General features: G+C 48.4%; 2 protein-coding genes across 2 annotated transcripts; both read right to left on the reverse strand.

Annotated features, from left to right (window-relative positions):
* Positions 1-217: 217 nt before the first annotated feature.
* LOC126523685 (uncharacterized) lies at positions 218-1,903 on the reverse strand. The gene has a single exon (XM_050172289.3). The coding sequence runs from the start codon at positions 1,860-1,862 to the stop codon at positions 1,014-1,016; it is 849 nt and encodes a 282-aa protein (XP_050028246.2). The 5' UTR covers positions 1,863-1,903; the 3' UTR covers positions 218-1,013.
* A 2,652-nt stretch (positions 1,904-4,555) lies between these two features.
* Positions 4,556-6,379, reverse strand: LOC140219132 (uncharacterized). The gene has a single exon (XM_072289021.1). The coding sequence runs from the start codon at positions 6,377-6,379 to the stop codon at positions 4,556-4,558; it is 1,824 nt and encodes a 607-aa protein (XP_072145122.1).
* Positions 6,380-18,628: the final 12,249 nt, after the last annotated feature.

An 18,628-nucleotide genomic window follows, 5' to 3' on the forward strand; every position in this document is an offset into this window, starting at 1 on the left:
CGTTGCATTCATCGGGTAGTTTCATGCAGTCGTTTGCGTGGCTGTTCATATTTTGCGACGACCAGCGCACGAAACTGTGCGTGTCTTTACGCACACAATTTCAACTATAACAACACAACAATTGAAGCAAGTGGTAATGAGGGAGTACAGCTTTATTGTGCGAAATATGCTTCAAAGGTATGCTGAAATTTAGTTCAGTGCAATGAAGGTTCATACGCACATGAAAATACAGCACACTATTTTACTCGTGAAGAACAATAAGCAAGACAGCATACACAAGACTATACACGAATATATATATCTTGCAGAAAGCAAGCAATAAGAAAACGAATTATTGGCATGGTGGCAATGAACTGTTGCACAAGCAGAATAACACAACCGAGTAATGTTATACATGTCTGGATAACGAAAAAGTATGCATATACAATAAATCTGCCAGAAAGTGGAGAATGCATTTGAAGTGAAAATGGGCTATCAAAATAAAATTGTCCTTGTCCTGTACTTATAGAAAAAAGTTACAAAATAAGATGAGTTGCTCGACAAGACAAAGTGACACACATCGAACCATTTTCATGCAAATAATGAGCAGCTAAATGCAACTACAGTTTATCCGAAATGATTGTAACTGTACAGTTCACCAAAGCTTTCAGCCACAGCAGTCAGCAAGCATGCACATGAGACACAGTACGATCGCGTACAGACACAAAGTACTACAAGTAGAAAAACCCGCGATGTGTAAGCCTACACAGTTCTCACCTGCTTAACCATAACAAAGTAAAAAAAGTGGCACAGAGATTAGCTTTATCACATTACGTGGAAATAACGTAAAATCTCTAGCAATTTCTAGTTCGTCCAAACAGTAAGATATTGCAATTACTTTATACAAAAACACTCGTTTACAATTCTGTCACTGACTGACTGACTGAAAAACTTTATTGTTTGAAGTATTTACAGGGAGCTTGCGGAGCAGTCCTTAAGGGCCCGTTCCTTATACAGACTAGGTGGGCACCTCATTACAGGAACCCATTGGCTGTAGCCGCGGCTCGGGCACGGCCGACCAGGGTCTTCTGGCTCGCCAGGTCGGAGCAGCCGAGCAGGGCCGCCTCCCAGTCCTCCCGGGTAGGGTTGGGTATAGGGGGAAGGTGAGGGGTTGATTGGCATGCCCACACCATGTGGAAAATGTCCGAAGATTTTTCCTCACAGTGCGGGCACTTCCCTGAGCACGCAGGGTCGAAATGTTTTTGGATTGCCGGGCACAACAGTGTTTTAGTATAGAGGCGAAGGAGTAAACGCTCCTCTGCCTTCGTGAGGCCCTTACAGGGCTTAGGAAAGATTGCATGACCGTATTGGTAGTGTTGGGTGATTTCCTTGAAGGTAAATACCGGATTGGGGTCGGAGTCCGCAGCGACGGGAGGCGAAGGCAATGCCCGAAGAGTGAGCGCGCGGGCAGCGGCGTCGGCCGCTTCGTTGCCCTCGAGACCCTCGTGCGCGGGAGTCCATACTATCGTGCGGGGCACGGGGACCCCGAGATAATTGCTGCCTTGAAGTAAGCGGTACGCCAAATAGGGAATAAGTCCCCTTTCAATGTTCCTGCAGGCCCCTCGTGAGTCGCTATAAATGACCCGCGAGTCCTGATCTGCGGCGGCGAGCGCGATGGCCACCTCTTCCGCATGTGTTATGTCTTGTGCTTTGAACGTAAGCCCGTTCACCGCGGTGTTTTGGTGGACGACTGCGGCCGTAAACCAACCCCCATGGTGTGGGCCGGAGGCGTCCACGTAGAATACTCCGTGCTTGTTCCCATAGTGACGTGCCAACGCCTCCGCGCGCGCGAGGCGCCGGCCACTACGGTCGTCTCGTGTCATGTTGGCCGGAAGAGGACGCACGTGCAGGGCGTATCTCCAGATTTCCGGGATGCGCACGCGCCCTTCCGTCAGTGTTGGATGGTGGATGTGTAGTCGGGCAAGAAGGCGGCGACCCGACGGCGTCTTTGAGAGTCTTGTGTAGTGGTTTGTCAAGTGTGCTTCTCGGAGTTCCGCGAAGGTGTTGACCATTCCCAGGCCGAGGAGGCGCTGGTTGGATGTGTTGATCGGGAGATCGAGAGCACGCTTGTAAATTTTACGGAGAATCACCTCGAGGGCGTTCTCGTCAAACCTGCGAAGGTCGAGGTAAGGAGTCGAGTACAACACTCGACTGGTTACGAATGCATGCGCCAGCCGCAAAGCGTCTTTGCACCGTAACCCCCCGCGTTTATTGGAAACCCGGCGAACCATGCGGCCCACCTGGTCCCCCACCTTGCGCAGTTTGGCCAGTGTTGTGTCGACTCGGCGGTGTTTATGAATAAAGAGACCCAGTACTCTGATCTCTGGGTACTCTGGGTCCATTTGGTAGGGACAGTTCGATTTTGGTAGTGCACTTCGGCGAGGGGCGAATGTGCACAAATTGCGATTTGGCCGGGGAGCATTGAAGGCCGCAGCGGCGGGCGTAGGCATCCACGATCTCCACCGCATGCTGCAGGTTGGCTTCAATGTCTCCTACCGATCCATGTTTAGCCCAGATGGTGATGTCGTCGGCATACAGCGCGTGCTGTATGCCTTCTACATTCTCCAACTGAGCCGGGAGTTTCAGCATTACCAAATTGAATAGTAGGGGTGAGAGGACCGCGCCCAGCGGGGTACCTCTGGTGCCTAATTGGTAGGGGCCGTGTTCTTCATCTTGTATACGGATGTACGATTGCCGGTCGGAGACAAATTGTTTAACGTACTGAAACGTGTTGTGTCCACAGTTGGTTTGGGAGAGGTGTGTCAGAATTATGTCGTGTGTGACATTGTCGAAAGCCCCCTTCAAATGGAGGGCGAGTACTGCCTTGTCATTGAGGGGGTATTCGACGGGATTTAGAATTTCGCGGTCTAGTTGAAGCAGAACATCTTGCGCGGACCGGTGCGGGCGGAATCCGAACATGGTGTCTGCGAAAACGTTTTGGTTTTCCAGAAACTCGGACAGCCTATCTCGCACCATAGTCTCCATCAGCTTTCCCGCACAAGACGTGAGGGAGATTGGGCGGAGGTTGTCCGTGGTTATGGCTTTGCCGGCTTTCGGAATGAAAGTGACCAGGGCGGTCTTCCATTCGATTGGGAGGATTGCCTCACCGAGCCAGATTGAGTTTATGTATGCGAGGAGCGCCTCGTAGGCCGGGTCGGGAAGGTTGGCAAGTAGTTTCACTGTTATTTTGTCTCTTCCCGGCGCCGTTCCTCGCTTCATTTTAGTGAGGGCCGCCTTCAGGTCGTGGAGCTGGAACGGTTGGTCCAGCTCCGCGTTCTCGGAACCTGCATACGAGTACGCTGGCCCTCGGGGGTCCTGTTGTATACAAAGGTATTGATCGCGTAGTTTGCATGCTAATTTTGAGATGTCTCCGTCGAAGCTATGGATAGCCCGTTGGAGATGTTTTTGTGTCTCGGCTCTGGTTTGAGTCGGATCGATCAAGGCGCGAAAGAGACGCCAGGTGCTCCGGCTAGACATTTGTCTAGCGGCCGTGTTGCATCGGTCCACCCAATTCGAGTCGGCGAGCTGGGCCGCGTACTCTGCTGCTCGTTGGGTGAGCTCGGCGATGCGAATTTTGAGCCTCCGATTGTGTTTTTGGCGGCGCCACCTACGGACGAGGCTGTGCCGCTCCTCCCATAGATGCAGGAGGTGGTTGTCGACCTCCGGCGTGGCCTCCGATAGTTGAACTTGAGTTTCCGCCGAACGAAGGTGTGCAACCAATTCTTGTGACCACGCGTGGTAACCTTGTTCGTGGATAGGGGCCGAATTAGTGTAGTTTTGCCGGAACTTGGTCCAGTCGGGTAGGCGGGCTTGGGCGTGGGATCTTGCCAATGGTTTGCTTCTGACGGTTGTGTTGAGTATGCAGTGGTCACTGCCGAGGGTTTCCTCGGTGTTGGCCCATTCTGCGTGTCTAATGTTTTTGGTGAAGGTAAGGTCCGGACACGTGTCCCGAGTCACGGAGTTACCCACCCGCGTTGGATGTGCAGGGTCGGTGTGAAGAGTCAGGCCCAGCGTGGACGCAAGTTCCGCTAGCTTGCGCCCGCGCTTTTCTTCACGCATGTACCCCCAGAGTGTGCTGTGAGCGTTGAAATCGCCCACGATCACCAGGGGGTCCCTGCCCGCAGCCCTCAGGGCGCGACTGAAGAGAGCTGCGAAAGTTACATTTTTGAGCTTGGGAGTACAATAGATGTTGAGTATATGTAATGGTCCGTTTTGTTTCTTAAGCGGAAGAAGGGTGACCATCACATAGGAATAATCAGTATTGAGTTCCAAATCAACCTGGTTGGCTGTATAATTTTTGTGCACGAAGATACAGGAAGAGGGGTCCTGCTGGAACGTGGCATAATTTGTAAGGGTGGCGCCGCTCCCTGGCTCCTGGAGGGCAACCACCGCGGGGAGTGAAGCGAATGTTGACAGGAAAAGCCGGAGGTCCGCCCACTTGGCGCGGGAGCGGAATCCCCGGCAGTTCCATTGGGTAATTTGGATGGGGGTGGCCGAATTGGTACGGAGAGAACGCTTAATTTGAGGGCTGTCCGCCATGGCCATTGAAGGGAAAGACCGATTGCAGGGACGCTGCTCCGGAGCCAGCACTCGCGGGGAGGGGAGCATCCTCCAGTCCGTAGAGCGAGCAGCTGTCATTGTCTTCTACTTCAATTTCAATGGTGCGTCGCGACGTTTTCGGACAGCGGCCAGACACGTCTTTTATAAGACCGCCGGTTCGTCGGACGCCACGCGAGGATTGAGCGATGTGCTGTGCGACGATTGTCGGTATGCTTTCAGTTATTTTGGCGATGGCGGAGGTGATTGCCGCGGAAATTTGACTTTCTAGGGTGTTGAAACGGGCATCTATGCGGGCCTCTAGACGGGCCTCAAGTGCAGCTTCCACGCTCAGTGCTGCATTCGGTGCCGCGGGCTCACTCTCCATAGCCTCAGTTGCGGGGGTAGAGGGGGGAGTGGTAGGCTGTTTTGACTGCGATTCCAGGAGCGTAATTTTTTTGAGCAGCATCTCAATTTGGCCCTCGAGAGCTGCAATCTTGGCTTGCTCGGCACTGCGTGCCACAGGGGGGGAGGAGGTAGGGGAAGAGGAGGCAGCCCTGCCCGTACCACTCACCTGCGTTCCGTGTTTCACGGCGTTGGCCCAGGCCCTGGCCTCGCCTCGTGGTGGCGACGTCGACAGTTTTCCGGTGTCGCCGTGTGGTGGCGGCTGCGTCGGCGGTCGCTTGCCGGCTCCTCCGGTAGAGCTTCTCGGTGCCGGCTTCTCGGTGTTGCTGTCGTCCCGGCTCGGTGACTCACCGGGGAGGCCAAGATGGCGGCTCTTGTTCTTGGCCGCCATTTTCCTCTTTGTCCCGCCCTTCGGGGCGGCCATCTTGTGTGTGCGGAATTTTGCCGCACACTCACGTGAGTTTGTGGCGTGTCCACCGCCACAAACAGAGCACCGTGGTACACACTCGTGAGGGGCCCGCACCCCCTCCACAAGCGGGGCTTGTTGCCTGCAGAGTCCGCACGTGTTCTGCTGCGTGTTGGGACAAGCATCCGCTCGGTGGCCGACAGCCCCACACAGGTTGCAGGCCGGGATTGTCCGGTAGCAGGTTTGCACTGGGATGAGCATGTTCTCATAGTGCACAAAACGCGGTTTCTCCCTCCCGGCGAAGGTTACCCGAGCTTTGTTAGAGGAGCCGAATTTCCTCACCTCGACAATGGTGCCTGCTCTCCATTGCACCTGCTCTCGAAGCGATTCAGTGGTGTCAGAGTTGCTGACGACGATGACGCCGCGGCAGATATCGCCTCCGTCTTGCCTAAGGTATCCGTGGAGCGGAATCGGCCCACGGTCGGTGTTGATTGAGAAGTCCCCGAGGAGCCGATCTGCCACTGCCGGGTTCGGGGTGTGGATCAATATCAGGTTTTGTTCACGGGACGGCAGAACCCTAACAGACCTTGCCACCTCAGGCCCGAGGTAGGCCGTAATGGCGGCACCGTAGCGGTTCTCCGAAAAGGCTTGGTGCAGCGACACATGTTCGCGTGGCTTGAGCACGACCACGAAGTCATCAGGGCCCGGTTTTGGAAATGGCCGAGGCTTCCATTTGGTAAGGGCCTTGCATTTGCTTCCCGCAGCGCGCGAAGCGGGAAGCTGCGTCTTGCCGGCCGGTGTGCCGGAGGCTGGGGCGGCGATGGACGCCGCCGTCTTGGCTTGAACGAGCGAGCGACGCGCGACCGCTTCATTGAGAGATTGGTGCCGAAATATCGGAATAGGAGCGGAGTTTTGTTCTTCTGATGTTGAAACCGTCGTCCAGGCCACGGCGTCGGGATCGTAACCCCTCAGGAAAGACGCGGGAGCCGCCATTTTACCTCGGGAGGCCGGTTCCACGCCGCCGGGAGTCGGCGTCGCCGTATGGCCTAACGGCGTCGCCCACGTAGGCGGGTGTAATTCGGTCGTAAAATCTTCAAAAGTGGTCCCACCTGGTGAACATTAGTATCCACGTGGTCCAGACGGTTTGCTGCGTCGATTGACGTCGGTCTTGCTGGGGTGCAGAGGATTGAGCCGTGACTCCAGCCGAAAATCGACGGAGCCGACACACCACACGTCTTACGCCGTCGCGCGCTAGCAGCGTCTCTCTCTGTCACAAGGAACTCAAATTTAGCTTCTGCAGTGTTACATGTGCCTCGTGGCGCAGCACATCTCTGATCACTGTTGGCACCCGTTGCTTTTGCCGTTTGGCCAGTGAAGCTTTAAGTTGTCGTCCATTTGCACGTTAACACTCCCAAAGACTCAATGAAAGAAATCTGCCTCACGACTAATGCACCGAGTGCAAGTAGACACTTTGTTATGTACGAACCTGCCCCAAATCAAGGATCCCACCTCTAACTTGTCAAGCTGCAACCCAGTAAGTGACTGAAATCGAACTTTATAGGCTTCAATTAATGAAAGGAACATGCCAACATAAGCGTATGTGGCATAACATCCTTAGGTATTTTTCTCGACAGCCTGCTGAACAGAATTGGAACGTTATGCAGGATAGCTTGTCATACGAAACGGAACAGGCACTATACCAGTGTGCTACACTTTCAACAGTGGAAAGGAAGATGGCACCTCCTCGAACATTCAAAATGCTTGCCAACGAAGCTTGTCAAGTTGTCGCCCATTTGCATGTTAACATTCCCCAAAGACTAAAAAAAATCTCCCTCACGACTAACGCGCTGAGGGCAAGCACAGACACACTTTCTGTTATGTACGAACCTGCCCCAAATCAAGGATTACGCCTTGAACTTGTCAAGCTGCAAACCAGAAAGTGAGGACTGAAATCGAACTTTATCCAGGTTACGATTAACGAAACGAACATGCCAACATAAGCATATGCGGCAGAACATCCTTAAGAATTTTTCTCGACCGCCAGCCGAACAGAATTGAAACGTTGTGCATGATAGCTTGTCATACAAAACGGAGCAGACACTATGCCAGCGTGCTACACTTTCAATAGTGGAAAGGAATGGGGATTCCAGCTCCTGGAACATTTCAAAGGCTCTGTCAGATGGAACAGTTAAATTCCCATACAATTTACCAGAGACATGATAAGACTTCAATAACATAAAGTACTTGTTTGGTTGTGTTGTGTCATCTTGCTCATTCTTGGAAATTCCTGAACAGTTGCAGCCCTTTTCCCACTTTTCAAGAAACTTTTTCTTGTGAGGAATCCAGCGACATAGTACAAAGCTGAATCATCAACTATGTGAGATACCTTCAGGGAAGCAAGTGTGTGCATATCCTGAAGTGGAGGAAAGTCCTCCGTCAGAGAAGGCTGTACATGATCGGCAAGCGAAGGGCTCCGCAACGAAAATGGGGAGAGCTCTTGAAGAAGGACAGACTTGTCCTCTTCGACATTTCCTTTGTCTGAAAGTTTCATGATTTTCTGGACCATAATTTGTTTTAGACCACACATAAAGTGGGGGACAGTGGGATTCGTGCTGCACCTGTGTCTCTGCCTAATACAACCAAACACATTTTTCAAAGGGTCCTGTTGCAGCTGCCTCGTAAGGAGGAAGCTGAAGCCGTACTTCTTTGAAAGCTCATCCCATAGCAAAAGAATTGCTTTTATAGTCATTTGCCAACTAGTAATTGTCTGTGGTTGCCGTCTGCCTTTAAACTTCCAAGTAGCAACCCAATGAATGGCGGCCTCAAGAAAGTCTACTACCTCAGATTGTCCTTTCCTGATAGCGTAATGCATTTTTTGAGGATTTCTTTTTAAGCTGGAGCTGTTCAAGGCATCGAAAAGTTTATCCATTCTGTCGCAAAAATTCGCTATGCAAAGCGCACTGTCCGGAAGTTCTTTGATATATACAAGTGCCGTAATGGCGATGGAAACTGATGCACTCAATACCTGTGTTGCCCGTTTGACTTTCATATTGTTGAATGGTTTCTGATAGATATGTCTCTCTGTTAACTTTGGCACCAATCTAAGCCGCAGCTCATGTGTCGAATGGTACGATTCAGTTATGTGCGCCCAGTTAACAACCTCATTTGGAATGCGCAGCTTGTGCATTTGCAGGTTGTTTCGTGTTGTTTTCACAAGATGTGGTACATCAAAGATGAAGAATATACGATCTCCATCAACAGTCAAAAACGGTTGCACCACAGACACGCCAAGCTGTCGAGCTAAGCTCACATTAGACTCCCTGGTCACATATGAGGGCTTTGACAGTTATTCCAATCTCCTTTAGTTGCTTAATAAGGGACATTATCAGGCAACAAAGTTCTGACGATGGTGTTGATGCATGGCCAAATGTGTAGGCAACTGGCTGAACCCATCTTTTAGCTATTCCAGAGAGCCGAACAACCATGGCTCGGTCTGCAATGATTAAAGTGCGCTCAACACCATTGTCAGTGAATCCTTGCACAAGATCTTGGGTTGAATCATAGGCCAAATTCTTTTTTTCAGCACCATCTCGTCAAATATCAGGGAACAGACACGATCCCGCTCACACCACGACCTAGTTGCCAATGAAATGGATGGCATTATTCCCAGAATTATTCCAGTTGCCATTTTCACGTTACAGAGTCACCTCCAGATAGAGCGTTCTGTGGGCAAAGTTAGAAATGCAGACAAATACCGGTATGCTCGTGACACAGAAAAATGCAAGTGAAGTGAAAATTTCTTTATCCACTGGGCAAACCTTCTTCCTTTACCTTTTCCGTTAAGCTTACCATGGCTTTTTAGAAGCTCAAACATTTCATCTGTGACATGAGCGCGCATGACACCGAGTGCTTCATCAACTGTGAGGGGGGTCTTCACCTGTCGTTTCTGCAGCCTGGCAATTGTCTTCTTATAATTGGAAACCTGCCCCTGAAGCCGCCTGATGATGTCCTTTGGTCGACGGGTGTGCTTTGTAGCGAGCGTAGCAGAGATGCTTGCAGAAGCTAGATTGAGAGAAACAAAAAGGAAATAAATGTTGAGCAATAAATGAAAGTACAGTGCACTACTGAACATGAGTTATTAGGTTTGTTCGATTCGCCTGCACTGCAGTGAACCAGTTGAGAACAGCGCATGAGAAGTTCCGAAATTTCTACAGTGCAGACGTCATGTTCTGTCACACCAATGTTCATCAAGTGCATAAGCTTGAGAGGTCCTGAATCGCAAGCATGATCGGCTGCAGAGGTGCAAATATACCCTGCGCCTGTGCAGACACAGCAAACATGCATAAGTGGGGCTTCAACAGCGCGTGCGTGCGTGCACCCTGTCGTTTGCTGCTTCACACCTGTACGTCTGCACCAAGTTGGCACCGACAGCAGAGAAGGCGCAGCAAAATCGTGAATCGTCTCTGCACCTTTTCAAACGAACGACCTGATTGAGGGGGCGCCATTGCTGCTCCGCTGAAACAAACGGCAGGGTGCATCCTCTCGTGAACTGATTCAGGCGAATCAGACAAATTTCTTTTACCCTTTATAGCACAAGTTTGCCCTCTTGTATAACATGTGCTCAGATATTGTGTGCTCCACACAACCGGCTTCATACATTCTTGCATATATTAGATCACAGTAAGATTGGCTGAATGTACAATAGAGCGGTTGAAAATCACGAAAACAAAAAGTACACATGCAAAACCTCGAAAGAACCTGTAGCGGGGGCAGTGTCATGGATTAACGCTAAAAAAGCCCACCTTTTATGCGAAAGATGACCTGTCCTATTTTTAACATCATTATGATTATATCAGCTGAAATATCGACCCAGCAGATATCAAAATTTCATGCAAGCTTAAGAAATGTTTTGCCCCTCTATTATTTTTTCTTTAAGATGTTGTCTTTTGTTCTTGGAGCATGGTCGCACTTTTGCGACGTCGAGCATAGAATTTATTTTTTTCCTACTGTGATCACAATAATGAGCCTAATAAGAAGTTGCCTAACAATGCAAATTTCACCACCAAATTTGTTTTGCGACAGCTAAGCTCTGTTCCTGTCTAACAAAACACATAACCAACTCCATACTGTATCACATATGACGCAGCAATTTATGCTTGTCACATACAGCGACCAGAATCTCTCATTCCAAACATCACAGTGGACTGACAAAGCCAGCTCCCTGCTACTTTTCCCCGAATACTTCATTAATTAGGCATGTGTCCAGTTCACCAACCTTCTGCACATTGTACACTAAGCTGCTGGCATGCATTAATTGAGAAAAAGAAACATTTCAAATATTTTCTGTCACCTCCTACAAAGGACATTAAAACACACTATGATAAGAGATTAAAGTCTAGCATCACGAGGCACTTCCAAAAGAGAAAGCCCTTCATTATTACACCACACCTGCAAACTTCCTCGATGCAGCTGCTGCTTTGTCTATAGTGTATTGTGTTCTCGCACACTGACTGTCAAGTTACTTCGCACAAAACATTGACTGAAGGCCAAGAAAGGCAAAACTTCGCAGCAGGAATTCTGTGATGCAGTTAACATGCAAAACTGGTATTCGTCAGGTCAGTAAACAATGTGCATGAAGTAATGATGTCCATGACTATTCCTTATTTATGTTGCAAAGTAAATGTAGTCAGCTTCAAGATGGTTCCCAGGGACCTGTACTTCGCCTTTTGTAGCGGGCACATGGAGCTGTTTCTGCAATACCACCACAAGAAAAAGAAGGAAAAGGACAATTAGACATGGAAACAACTGGCAGCAAGAAATAATCTCTCACCGTCAAGTGCAGTGCATCGAGTCTGCCACAGCTTCTAAAGGGCTCCGGCTCTCGTGTTTGTCCCTCAGATGTGGTTCTGCAAAGGAAAAAAAAAAGATTAGGCAAATAAGCAGCTGGGAGTAAAAAAAAACACCTCTCACCATCAGATGGAGAATAATGCAGAAATTCCAGGCACTCCATAGGACTATGGTTGTCGTTGCCGTCGCCTACAGTCGAAGAATGCTGCAGAGATTCCACACACTCCACAGGACTTTCATTGTCGTTGTCATTGCATACAGATAGAGAATGCTGCAGAGATTCCACGCACGGCACATGACTTTGGCTTTCATTGTTGTCGCATACAGTTAGAAATTGCTGCAGATGTTGCAGGCACTCCACAGGATCTTGGTTTTCATTGTCGTCTCCTACAGCTGTTCCTGCAATTGCCACAGAAGTACCCGAGTTAAACATGCTGCAGTGGGTATGAAATGAATACTTGTTACCATGTGGCAGGATTTCTGCAGGCTCTGCAACACAATCCAGGGGCTCTGCAGTCTGTAGAGGCTGTGAAGCACTTGTGCATGAGCTTGATGCTTCGACATCTGTAAATCACATAAATCCCGAAGTTGCCATTGTCAAGAACTTTTCTGTCTACATGGTCGCCATGCATGCAATTGCTGCATCAAGCACCAAGACTGATGGGGCTCCTTACCCTCAAGTCCGACACAAGGCCACATTCTGCGAGTGCCTGAAGGGGTGGACCTGCTTCTTGAAGTGACAGTGGTTCTGCCTGCAAAAACTTTTGCGTGAGGTATGGTTGCCCTACCATTACACATCATTACTGGGTGTCACAAAACAGCCGGTATCGCCACACCAAGAGAATAAGGGTGAAAGTTTTGTGAAGTGTCAGGAGAAAATAACGGAATAGAAAGGGTGAGGAAAACACAAGGCTCAATGAACATCACAAGCCTGGCAGGCAACTTTTTTAAGTTAATAGAAAGTCTACAAGCACCTTGGGTTCTTTTATTGGGTACTTTGACGACGCTGAAGTATACCAAATAGGTTATCGCATGCACTGTGACGAAACCACATGACCAAACTCCAGTGGTCATATAGGCAGTGCCTCAAAAGAAGCATGCAGGAACAGACTGGGTTATTATGACGGCCTCATCCCACCAAAGTCTACTCATGCCCATGGAGTCTGCACAAGGACAGGGTAGTCAATGCAAGCAAATTGTTTTTGGTAGTTCAAAAACAGATCGGTCGGAAAGCTAAAGCTGACACACAAAACTGGTATACAGTACACACATGCATTTGCAAACTGCTGAATTAACACTACAAAACATTGCATGCAATGTTGCAGACTGGTCTGCATAGGAAAAAAAATGTTATCTTGACTTGCCATGATCCATCACTCTCTTCATGGGCAGGAAAGCTGCACTGCAGTCACCAAACCGGATTGTCCAGGACCAATCGTCGATCATGCTATTAAACATTTCACTGGCGACACATCCCAGATAGGCCCGATGACAGGACTGGACAAGACAAAATACAAATGCAGTGTAGAACAAAGCACAGAGCATTCAGTGGCAATGTGCATATGTTCACAGGGATTCAATGTGTTAAACATGAAAAGACAGCACATCGACAAGGAGGTTGGTGGCTTGGAACATCGCACCACTTGGGCCAACATTACCTTGTCAAACAGCAAAACGCACACTAAAACGGAGACACATCATTTAGCAGGTGTACTGAAAGTTTAGTAACTGCATCAACACTTAGTAGAATGTGGCTTGTGCAATAGTCAAAAACAAGCTCAGGACCAATCACTAAGGTTTGTGAACCTATTAGAGAGGCACAGATGACTCTACTTCCTGTAAAAATATGTGAACACATATAGAATACATAACCTTAAAAACTTAAGTTACTCTGGGCCAACATGTTAGCGGGGGGAGGGGGAGAGTTAAAATATGCTCACAGGGTTTAAATATGTTAAACATGAAAAGAGCACATCCAAAAGGAAGTTGGCGGCTCTAACATTGCGCCAACAGGACAACCTTTGGTTAAACAATAAAACACACGAGAGGGACACACACACCATTTAGTGAGTATACTGGGAGTTTAGCAATTGCATTAACACAAAGAATGTAGCTCATGCCACAGTCAAAAACAAGCTTAGGTCTAATGAGTAAGGTATGTGAACCTATTAGAGAGGCACATATGTACCCCTCCGGAGTGAGTGGTCAGCGTCTCTTTTAGACATATATCCGGACCTTCTGTTCAACGAATGACTTGTGCTCCAAATCGACGGGTTGGGACTAGCCGCGCTTAGGCTTAGCTCGAGTACGGTCGCAGGTACGCCTAGTACATCATAGACTCGATCATAGGCGGAAAGGTTTCATTTTTCCAGAGGGGCTTGGGCCTGAGCGGCTTGCCCAACCTAACACACACACACACACACACACACACACACACACACACACACACACACACACACACACACACACACACACACACACACATATATATATATATATATATATATATATATATATATATATATATCTGAGTAATACTTGGTGGGGGGCTAGTTGGTGCATGTTACCAGAAGAGGGTTGTAGCGCCGAAAAGAAGTCAACGCATAGAAAGCGAGACGGCACAGCCGCATCCCGGCGCTTGTCATGTCTCGCTTGCTATGTGTTGTCTTTTTTCGGCGCTACAACCCTCTTCTGGTAATATATGTATATATATATATGGGGATACTTGAAGAAAATTCGTGTGACCTCGCAGAGTTGTTCACTGAAGGGACGGCCTTATATGAGAATTTACAAGACGTCACAGTAGGCGACAGTTCACTTTGACAGCCCGAGTCCTCTCCCACCGCCAAGAATCTGGCGTCGCTCAGTGGTGTAATCTTCCTTGGTGCAAATGTTGTCTACTTCGCTATCACTAATGCTGCTTCACCTTTCCGGCTGAACTGCAGCTTCTGTCTGTCTTGTTTTTTTCTCGTTCTGTGGGAACGAGTACAAGATTTCCTGCTTATGACTGCTGTTGACTTCATTCATTCTGATTTCGAATGAATCCGGCTTGGCCTCATTTCGGTTATTGAGTTATTTATACAGGGTGCTCCAACTAATACCCCTGTCACACTGGGAGCTTTAATGTCATTCGAACCGAATGGCATTAGCATCGAATGACATTATTCGGTTGCTACACAGCGATATTTAATGCCATTAGCACCGAATGACTTCTGCAATCGAATGAGTTCGAGAAACTCATTCGGCTTCGCACTCAGAGCGAATGTGTACTCTCAACCCCAGAAACAAAGCAGAGCAGGACACAGCGTTTGCAAATTGAAAACCGTACTCGTATAGAAATAGTAACGTTTGCGTGTTTTAATGAACTTGTTACTTTAAAGCGACAAAATCTGTGCGGCAGGCTGTCGCAAAATGTTGTTACTCTCCAGCTCAGCAGCGTCTGGCCACCGCCCATGCCGCCGCCACTCTGCTCGTCGGCCATAGAACGTCTAATCGCTTCCTCTGATTATTGCGCCGTGCTCGTAATGCAAAGTACGCAGCAACTAATCGCGTCACCTCCTGCAACTTAGCGTCGTCGTCCAGCGTCGCCATGTCAGCCATTTTGTTTGTTTTCAATTTATCGGCTACTCAGGTGGCTAAGCCTTGTTTTGGCTTATAGTGGCCACATAGTCTGAAATAGAACAACTTTTTTATACGCATTACTAAAATATTCTTTTTATCAGTGAAGTGACGTCCCAAAAATATATTTAAATATATCGATTGCGTATGCAAGCACTTTATATCTTCCTAGTTCTACTTTAGTTGACACGTTTTTTTTTTTTTTCAGTATGATCGCTATTGATATCGCCACCGAAAGACATTAATTGTTCGAATGTAGCACCTACACGGGCGCATGACATTCGTCGCACCGAATGCCATTCGATTCGAATGATATTAAATCTCCCAGTGTGACAGGGGTAGAACATACACCAAGACTTAAAGAAAGAGCAGTTGCGATACTGGCCTAGTGCATATTGTTTTCAGTACAGTGGAGTAGCCGCCAGTAATTGTTTTGTTCCTGAAATTTAATTCGACAATTGTAATTAGTTATCCAATTCTGGAAGTACTGCCCTAATTATCAAAGCGTCAATGAGGCACTTGTAGGCACCCCCAGGCACACCCAAATTGCATCTCACTGCTGTGTTTTCAGCGACGTACTAATTGCGTGCAATTTTTTCCGACTGTCAAACAAACCTCACGAAATATGAAAAATACCAAAAATGAACTACGCTTCTACCCGCATCGTAAAGAGCCCCCTCAAATAAGCTGAGTGAAAGCAATCTTATTGCCTGTCGCAAAACGGAAGAGGCAGCGTATCACCTTGACACTGGTACGGAAGGAGCAACAACAGGAGGTTTCGCGTCTTTGCAGCTATTCCTTCCTCTCTACGTCACACTAATTATCCGTCACTATCCGTCACTTATCACATTGATAACAAAACCCCCTTGATAACGCAGCCGAAGCGCTGCTATCACCACGTACCAAACGCCAAAAGCAATGTAATAGGCTTAGCGTGTTTGAAAATCCCGGCTTTGCTCGCACCGCATCGACAGAGTGCGCACGGAGTTATATTTCGCGCAAGAAACTTGCTTCGGACAAAAGCCAAATTAAAGTGATGGTTTTATTTTTCATGGGAGTGTATACGTGCTGCAAAAAGAGGGTCGTGGGAAAAATTAAAAGCGACATAAACAGAATGGGAAGCGACCTAAGTGTAGAGAAAAGACAAAACCGATGCGTTCAAGATAGTAAACATAGCACTTCTGAATAAGCCGAATTGGCAATCGGGATGGCTGCACAAAAAAAAAATACAAAAATACATGAGATTTCAGTGTGTCCTTACTATCTGTAAATTCGTAAGCGCCGTTGAACACCAGCTGCTGCGTAGGAGGCGTGTTCAAATAGGTCTCCTTCTGCAGCCGCGCAGTACTCAGTCCGCTTTATCACATCTTCAGTGGCTTTCTTGATGACCGACGCTCGAATTCTACGGCAGGTATCCGTTATCCTTGTCTAGCACTAATCTGACGTCCGTCTCGATCATGTAAGCTTGATCTTTCACATAACGCCAAAGAAAGAAACCGAGTGGAGAGAGGTCAGGTGACCTAGCCGGCCAATTTACAGGCCCGTGCCTTCCAATCTGTTGCGCATGAAAAGTCGCATCCAGCCAGTTTCGTGCTCGGCTGCTGCTGTGCGCTGGTGCTCCATCATTTAAATATTTAAAATTTAAATACCACAGAAGTGGAAGACGTAACAGCGGGACTTCGCCGAGAAACTCATCCACCACTCCTTCAAAGATTTTGTCCGCGTATGGCTTTCCAGTCAGTGAGTGATCGAAGAAGATGGGACTGATTATGGCCGCGTAAATTCCGCACCCCACATTGAACGACCACTGGTAATTGTGCCGATTGCGCTTTACGCAGTGTGCATTGCAGTCACTCCAATAGTGTGCATATGCAAATTTACGTGGGCGTTTCTGCGAAAATTGGCTTCATCTGTGCACACGACGTTGCTCAAAATGACCGGTGACTCACTGGCTTTTGTGAGGACCCAGTTCGAGAAATCTAGACGATTCTACAGGTCCCTATCTTCCAAGCATTGGTGCTGGTTGAGGTGGTACGGGTGAAAGGCGGTCGTTTAGAATCCTCCAAACTGCTGACTTGGAAATTGGTGCCTGGGCGGGCACATCCCGCACGCTAGTGCGAGGGTTTAAGGCCATAAATGCTAAAGCATCCGTGCGTAGGCTATAGGGACTCAAATATAGAGTCCTACGCCGCTCATTCTTGATGCTGCCGGTCTGTCTTAGGTTTTCATCATCTCTGATGAAAGTCGACGCGTTTGGCCTATCACCACAATTCCATGACTGATATACACTTGCGGCCTTCCTCTTGTTGTCATTTACAACTCCCAAGGCAACGATTAATTTTTACCCTCTGCTTATTAGAAAAAGACATGGAGACTGGGACGGAACAATACGCACCATACTTAGACCTAGGCGCGGCAGATAAGGCACTAGCTCGATCACGATATTTTACAGCGAAGCTGTATATGGCTAGCTGATTCGTCCGTCCGTCCGCCTCTCGCCTGTACGCAGAAAACTCCTTATGCGAATGCACGAAAAAAAAGCGAAAGAGAGGCGCGCGATTGGCTGCGCCAGTAGTGATGTCGTTGCTCTCCATCACAGCCAAGGGCGCACAGCAATTTCTCTCCGGATCCGTAATTGGTAGGCCACGCATCATACGTACTCCTGAGGAGCAGGCAGCTTTCGATCAGCAGCGCCTCCAGCAGAACCAGGAACGAGCTCGTCTACGCTGCCCCGATGGTGAAGGCCGGGCACAAGAACAGGCTCGTGCAGTCGAGCGCAAGCAGCGACTGCGTACCGAGGATCCGGGCGCATTACAAAGCCGCCGTTTAATGAACCGTCGGGATTAACCCAGTGATAGGCACCGAGGCTGCACGTTTAAGCTTCGTTAATTAACCATCTGTACGGAGATCTTGGGCGGTGATTTTTTTCTTTATTTCCTTCATTTCGTTCTGGCTAACTCAGAAGAAGCCTGTTCGAGGGCGCTGCTTTATGATGTGGGTGGGAGCACAGTCACATGGTATTCACCATATTTCGCAAGGTTTACCTATCAGTCGGAAAAAAATTTGTGTGCAATTAGTACGTCGCTGAAAATGTCGCAGTTAGATGTCCCGTGTCTGTGCCTACAAATGCCTCATTGACACTTTGATAATTATGATAGTATGTCTCGAGTTAGATAATTAATTACAATGATTTAAATATCCATAACGAAAAAATTACTGGCAGCTACTCCACTGTACTCGAAACAAAATGAACTAGGTTTTCTTCGAGTAACGCATTGCTTTTTTTTTATCTTGGTGCATGATAGTTAATTGGGACATCCTGTAGATATTTATGACCTCTGCATGCAAGTGACGATGTTTCCATCACTAATAAATGTTGCAAATTATTAGACGTGTCTTTCTTAATTAATTTTTAGCGTTGCTTACTTTAAAGAGAAGCGATGCTGAGACACATATAATTCACATGCATTTCACACGCCATTGTTAAAAGACTCTGCCGAAGGGGCACTAAAGTGTGCATGGTGTTTACAGTGGAAATTTAAAACAATGCTGAAATGAGAAAATACGGACGAGGCAGCCGCTGCTGGTACTTGTAATGATCAGCTGTCACTCCACCGAGCAGCTTCACCACGTCGTCGCTGGTAGTCCCTATCACCTGTGCGTTACACTTCCCCAAGCCGCTAGACTTTCATCACTGACGTGGGCAGGGGTGGTCGCTCCCCTAGTCCGCGCCGGAGAAACTAACGGCAGCAACCAGCGAGGGGAAGGTTGCCTTGT

The sequence above is a fragment of the Dermacentor andersoni genome, chromosome 6 (genome assembly GCF_023375885.2).
Source record: "Dermacentor andersoni chromosome 6, qqDerAnde1_hic_scaffold, whole genome shotgun sequence".
Lineage (NCBI taxonomy): Eukaryota > Metazoa > Arthropoda > Arachnida > Ixodida > Ixodidae > Dermacentor > Dermacentor andersoni.